Source organism: Geotrypetes seraphini, chromosome 4 (assembly GCF_902459505.1).
Source record: "Geotrypetes seraphini chromosome 4, aGeoSer1.1, whole genome shotgun sequence".
Classification (NCBI taxonomy): Eukaryota; Metazoa; Chordata; class Amphibia; order Gymnophiona; family Dermophiidae; genus Geotrypetes; species Geotrypetes seraphini.
The window spans coordinates 98,082,020-98,088,507 of record NC_047087.1 but is presented as its reverse complement, the minus strand read 5'-3'; the positions used below and the strand labels follow the sequence as shown (position 1 = coordinate 98,088,507).

Here is a 6,488-nt window from a genome sequence, read left to right as displayed (position 1 = left end):
AACATTGTTTTTTTCCAAACGGCGATGGGCCCCTCCAGCATCGATCAGCAATGCGAGCCCCCCCGATCAGCAACGCGGGCCCCACCCCGATCGGCAATGCGGCCCCCCCCCCCCATCGAAAGAAAGTAAGACAAGCAAGCAACGTGGGTAAGAAAGGCAACATGAACTGTAATTGTGCAAGCGGTGCTGCTTGCCCAAAGCTTCCCTCTGATGCAGCTTCCTGTTTCCGCCTGGGCGCATGGTGGGGTGGGGCGGGGCAAGGGGCCCAGTGTACTTGTGTGTCTAGGGGCCCTCGACGAATTAATCCTGCCCCGGGGTCAACTGTGAGTATGTTTTGTAAATAGGAGGAGAATGTGGCGCAGTGGTTAAAAACTACATCCTCAGTACCCTGAGGTTGTGGGTTCAAATCCACGCTGCTCCTTGTGACCCTGAGCAAGTCACTAATCCCTCCATTGCCCCAGGTACATTCGATAGATTGTGAGTTTGCTGGGATAGACAGGGAAAAATGCTTGAGTGACTGAATAAATTCATGTAAACCATTCTGAGCGCCCCTGGGAGAACAGTATGGAAAATTAAAGAAATAAGAATAAATGAATATTCATTGCAGATGCCATGAAAGGCCAACCTGAAGATCTGTGACTGAAGTCTGAAACAGTCTATCTGTAGTCCCACTCTCTTTATTTGTCTTATTTTGCTCTTATCAGAGTCAGTGTTAGATAAACCTTTAAGCAAGAATAGGCAGTCACCTAGGGTGGTAGCTTATTGGGGACAGCAAAAAGCAGCTTCAGTCTAAGCAAAGTAATAAGTCCTGACTAGAGAATGACACGGGGACACATTTTTCCCCATCCCCACAGGAACTCATTTTCCTGTCCCTTCTTGGTGAGTTCTTTTCCTGTCCCTGCCCCATTCATGCAAGCTCCGTCCTCATCTGCACAAGCCTCAAACACTTTGAAATCATAAGTAGCGACATTCTAGAGCTCGGACTGTGATGTCATAATGCCTCATTCCACCAATGCCTAAGCTCCGTCCTCATCTGCACAAGCCGTAAACACTTTAAAATCATAAGTGTTCGAGGCTTGTGCGGTTCAGGAAGAGCTTACAGGAATGGGGCAGGGACAGGAACAGCGACACAACTCATGGGGACGGGGCAGAGAAATTGAGTTCCTGCGGGAATGGGGAGAAATTTGTCCCCGTGTCATTCTCTAGTCCTGACAGCTACACAAACTCAAAGAAGGATCAGCAGGTACCTTAATCCTGCATCTTACATAAGAACATAAGAATAGCCATACTGGGTCAGACCAATGGTCCATCTAGCCCAGTATCTTGATTCTAACAATGGCCAATCTAGATCACAAGTACCTGGCAAAAACCCATGTCTGTCCCAATATCAGACTAAGGACTTTTCCTCTAGGAATTTGTCCAAACTTTTTTTAAAACAAGCTACGTTAACCGCTATTACCACATCATCTGCAATGCATTCCAGACAGGGGCGTAGCTACGGGTGGTTTGGTTTCACGACCTATAGGCCACCGGCAGCAGTTTGTACATGCTGCTGGCAGTTGAAACAGAAGCCTTCCCTCTGACTTGTGTGTTTTGCATCAGAGGGGCTTCTGGGTCAGCCACCATGTGTAGGAACCACTGCCGGTGACCCGATGAAATGGGCTGTGGAATGGGAAGAGAGAAAGAGAGAAAATCTGCTGCACAGGGTGGGGGGTGGGAAGGGAGAGAGAGAAAGAAAGAATTTGCTGTATGGGCTGGGGGGTGAGAAAGGGAGGGAGGGAGAGAATTTGCTGCACAGGCTTGTGGTGGTGGTGGGGGGAAGAATTTGCTGCATGGGTAGGGTGTGGAAAGGGAGGGAGAGAAAGTCTACTGCACTGATAAGGGGGTGGAAAGGGAAGGAGAGAGAGAGGCTACTGCACAGTCTGGGGGTGGAGGGGTAGGAAGAGAGCGAAAAAGAGAGAGATGTATGCCCACTTTGGGCTCAGGCCGCATAAAATTGACTGTCTGGTTATGCCACTTGTTCTAGAGCTTAACTATGAGTGAAAAAATATTTCCTCCTATTGGTTTTTTAAAGTACAGTAAAACCTTGGATTGCGAGCATAATTCGTTCCAGAAGCTTGCTTGTAATCCAAAGTACTCGTATATAAAAGCAGATTTCCCCATAGGAAATAATGGAAACTCAGACGATTCGTTTCACAACCCAAAAACTTTAGTACTTGTATTGCAAGACCTCGCTCATTTAGAACAGTCACTACACTCCTGCAGCCTCAGAGAGAGAAGAACCATCAGCTCAGCTGTGATGCTGTGACGCGTGTATGTACTCATATTGCAAGACTTTGCTTGTTTAGAACAGTCATTGCACTCTTGCAGTGTCAGAGAGACAAGAACCATCGGCTCAGTTGTGATGTGTGTATACTGTATGCACTTGTATTGCAAGACATTGATTGTATATCAAGTTAAAATTTAATAAACTGTTTTGCTTGTCTTGCAAAACACTTGCAAACCAAGTCACCTGCAATCCAAGGTTTTACTGTACAGTATTTCCCTATAACTTTATGAGTGTCCCTTAGGGCTCCTTTTACTAAGGCGCGCTAGCGTTTTTAGCACATGCACAAGATTAGCGCATGCTATAGCGTGCACTAGCTGAAAAATTACCGCCTGCTTAAAAGGAGGCGGTAGCGAATGCACCTTTGTAAAAGGAGCCCTTAGTCTTTGTGCAATAATTTTTGATGGAGTAAAAATGGATTCAGTGTACCCATTCTACACCACTCAGGATTTTGTAGTTGTCAATCATATCTCCCCTCATCCATCTGTTTTCCAAGCTGAAAAGCCCTAACCTCTTTAGTCTTTCCTCATAAGAGAGTAGTTCCATCCCTTTTGTGTTGTGTTATGATTGTGACTCTGATTAAGTTTAATTATCTAAATGTGGAGTGAAGAGGGGGAGACAAGGACTACAATATACTACCAAAGATAAGATTTTCACTAACAGCACACATCATCTCCATTTGCCATGTCCCCCTACAGAAGGTTGCCGGTAGACCCCTATGACCTAGACAGGTTGATCCAGTCCTGTGTTTGGGGTTTTTTTTTTAAACCACATTGCATGCAGGGACTTGTAGTTTCTGTATGGATTTCCCAAACAAAAGGCAAGAAATCCATATCATACAAGGGGGGTAAAACCAGGACTGGATCATTGTGTCCTGTGCAACCCTCTCAGTGGAGCTCCTTCCCTGCAGGTCTTTCCTGTGGCCGGAACAATCTCCCTTCTCTCGTCGTTTTCCACTCCTGCTCTTTGTGTAATGTGAGTCGACAGGGCGAGGCGGGCAGTCCCAGCTCGCTCTCTCTCTCTCCCCCTCCCCCCCCCCCCGCCTTCTCTCTCCTTCCTCCCCCCACCCCCTGCCTCGCGGCTTCTCTTCCCATTGGGTTTGCTGCCAGGAAGGAGGGACCGGACTCCTAGCAGAGGGAGAGAAGCCGCCTGCTCCTACGCCCCCCCCAGGCACGGGTGAAGTGAGAGCTGCGATCTCCGTGCGTGCAGGTAGGAAGGAGTTCGAGGGGTGGGGGGAGGGTTGCAGGCAAAGTGAGTCAGCCCGCGCTCACCTGGGCAGGAGCGGGGGGCGATTGGACTGACTCAGGGGGGGAACAGGCTGAGAAGAGCTAAGGAAAAGTCCTGCTCTGGATTGGGGGAAAAGCAGCCCCGCGCCCATCCTGGCTGATCGGTTCCCCCCCCCTCCCCCCGGGTTACATTGCATGCGGACTACTGTAGGAGCCGATCGCAAAGTACTGGACACTTTTTCTTTTTTTCTTCTGATCGGCTTTTGTCTGAGCTCTTGGATTTTTTTTGCCGGCAGATGCGTTGCTGGTTTTCGCCCTCCTGTGTTGGGATCCGTTGTTCTGGATGTTCTCTGGTGAACGGGCGATGGGGGGTGGGGTGGGGTGGGAGGTTCGCCTTCCGGGTATGTGGGTGCACCTGCTGGTAACCCCATCCTCCCTTGAAGCTGGCTTTAAAATCCCATCTACTCTGTCAAGGTCGAGCTTCGCTAAAGGGGCCAGAAGTCGCGGCAGGAACTAGGCTGCCTGTGATTTATCTATTAATTTTAATATGATTTATTTTATTTTTTTGCTTGGTCCTTTCCTTTTAAGAAGGGGACGTATTAATTTCAGAGGCTTTTACCCAATGGCTGCGTCCTCCATACTTCTGGGACTGAGTTTTTAAGAGGAGCTGGGAAAAGGAGGAGGAAAGCATTGCGCACAGCCCATAAAGAAATTTAGGAAGCCCTGAGCATTTTGACTGAAAACTATGTGATTTTAGTTGAAATAATAAATGAATGAATGCAGCCCCAATGTTTTTAATGGACCTCAAATCACCCCTCTTACCCAGATGGGATCCAAGACAGGTCTGTGACCTTGGGCAAGTCACTTAACCCTCCATTTCCTTAGGTCTAAATTAAGGGCCATGTTTACCAAAGGGCATTAGAATTCGGAGTTAACAATGATTTTAGTGCATGTTAACTGCAACTCATAATGCTTTTCGTTTTATTTAGGGTGTATTTTATGCAGGTCGTGCTCTTTTGTAGTCATTAGTATGGAGTAACTGCTAGAATTTTATGCTGGAGCAGTTAGGGACTTCTATGTAGGAGGCGCCAGGTGATCCAGCATTTAACTCAGCTGTTACCTAGACCGTGCTAGCAGGATAATGGTTCCATGCCTATGCCACGCCCTTGCCACACCTTCCCTCAGCAAAATTCCCTAACACCTGCTAAGAGGTGTATTACCTCAGAACGTTTCAGTGCTGTCATGCAGCACCTTTGTTAGTGCACAATAAGGGCTTAATGCCCTTTCGAAAACATGCCCCTCAGATTGTAAGCCGTGTAGGGTTGGAAACACTACTATACCTGAATGTAACTCACCTTGAGCTGCAATTGAAAAAAAAAATGTGTGAGCAAGGTTCAAAATAATGAGTTACATTCGTGCTCGCTCTGGGGGAGAGGGGGCTGCCAGCTTGAAACAGTTGATCTTCTCAAGAATGTGTTAACCGCAACCCTCCCCACCACCACCATCTACACTTTTCCTGTTGGTAGCGCCTATATATCCAAATGCATAAAGCTTTAGCTTGTGAAGCTTCCTAATGTAATGTCAGCATGACTTCTGATTTACCGTTTTCTTTCATCCCAACTCCACAGCCGACCGGCATTGCAAATCATATGTTCTGCTAGCAGGCAGCCGTGTTTCCTCCAGCTTTGGTCTGGCACATGCGGCAAAGTAACCCAAACAGAGGAACACCGCAATAATAGCGGAGAGCTGGTGATAAAGGGTAAGGACTGAGCTGATGAAGGGTTGGTGTACTTTGAATATTACAGCTATCTATATATTTATCGCTTCTTACACTTTAATTTTCCGACAGGAGGATCTGGAAGGTTTGCGGCCCTTTGAAGTACTTTCATCCGCTTGCTCCCAGGGATTCTCTGGCCACACAAGGGCAGAACTGGAATCGAACAGAAATAACTGGAATCGAACAGAAATAAAAAAATATTTAAAGGCAGCAGACTAGAAAAATCTTCTGGTGTGTTTGTGGAAGACCGTGCAGGCTGCAGGTGTGAGTTCTGGGTAAACTCCCCTCTTTCAAGAATCTGGCAGTGCTGATACCTGACCCTGCTCCGAGTACACCCTGGAGACAAGGGGAAAAGAACTACTTGGGGAGCCACTCCCCTGTTATCACTGGAGGCACTGGATAAAAGAACCCTGTCATCATACCCCCTTTGCCTGGGAAATTTACTCAAAAGGGAATAACTGTAGCTAATGAAGAAACTCTTAACTGGGGGGCATCCCAAGCCACATAATGCATCCATAACCGTTTTATTGCTCCCCAGCCCCATTTCCAAACTTGAATTTAACATTTAGAGGCATTTTGTGGTTTCATGCCTCCTCCCTTTCTGTCTTATTTTCTGGAAATCCAGCCCCTGCCTGGCAGCTGAAGAGCAGAGCCCAAGAGCTCGTCTTCCCTTTCTTCCTTATAAGCATGAGGTGCTGTGCCTTGGCCCTCCTGTTCCTGCTTTTGCTGGGTAAGTAAGTGGCTGTTTGTGTCCTGACCTGTCAGTGATTTGTGAGAGATTTCCTCTTCTGTTTCTTGCCCTGATGGTGGTGGCCTTCTGTTATTTAAGAGGGTGGGAGGGTGGGGGGGGGTCATCTGCAACAGTTTTGGGATGGCAGGGCAACTCTGACCTTCCTCAAAGTACAGCCTTAAAGAGAATTAGAACAGCCATCATTTTGTGTTGGCGGTATGAAGGCTTGTCTAGTGTTTTGTGCAGCCTGGGAGGCCACTGAAAATACAGCTAGTGCTTGGAGACTTACGGAAGAAAGGGAGCGATTTGATTGGCTGGTTTTACAACTTTTTCAGTAAGAGAGGTTAGTTTAATTACCAGCGGAGCGTGTATTGAGATTATGAGCAAAGGAATGGTTAGAACAGACATATCTGTGTTGACTCGAAAGGA

General features: G+C 47.4%; 1 protein-coding gene across 7 annotated transcripts in view; it reads left to right on the top strand.

The window, feature by feature from the left end:
* Nucleotides 1-3,278: 3,278 nt before the first annotated feature.
* The window catches only part of IGSF3 (immunoglobulin superfamily member 3), a 410,183-nt gene continuing 406,973 nt past the window's right edge, over nt 3,279-6,488 (top strand). For 3 of the 7 annotated variants that reach the window (XM_033942352.1, XM_033942353.1, XM_033942347.1), the window contains exons 1-3: nt 3,382-3,535; nt 5,181-5,311; nt 5,402-6,059. In XM_033942352.1, the coding sequence (XP_033798243.1) occupies nt 6,017-6,059 (43 nt within the window). In that variant the 5' untranslated portion in view covers nt 3,382-3,535; nt 5,181-5,311; nt 5,402-6,016. Of the gene's footprint in view, nt 3,302-3,381; nt 3,536-3,649; nt 3,778-3,886; nt 3,906-4,020; nt 4,395-5,180; nt 5,312-5,401; nt 6,060-6,488 lie in introns of those variants that run through there. The other 4 variants (XM_033942350.1, XM_033942348.1, XM_033942351.1 and 1 more) reach the window with 4 other exon arrangements.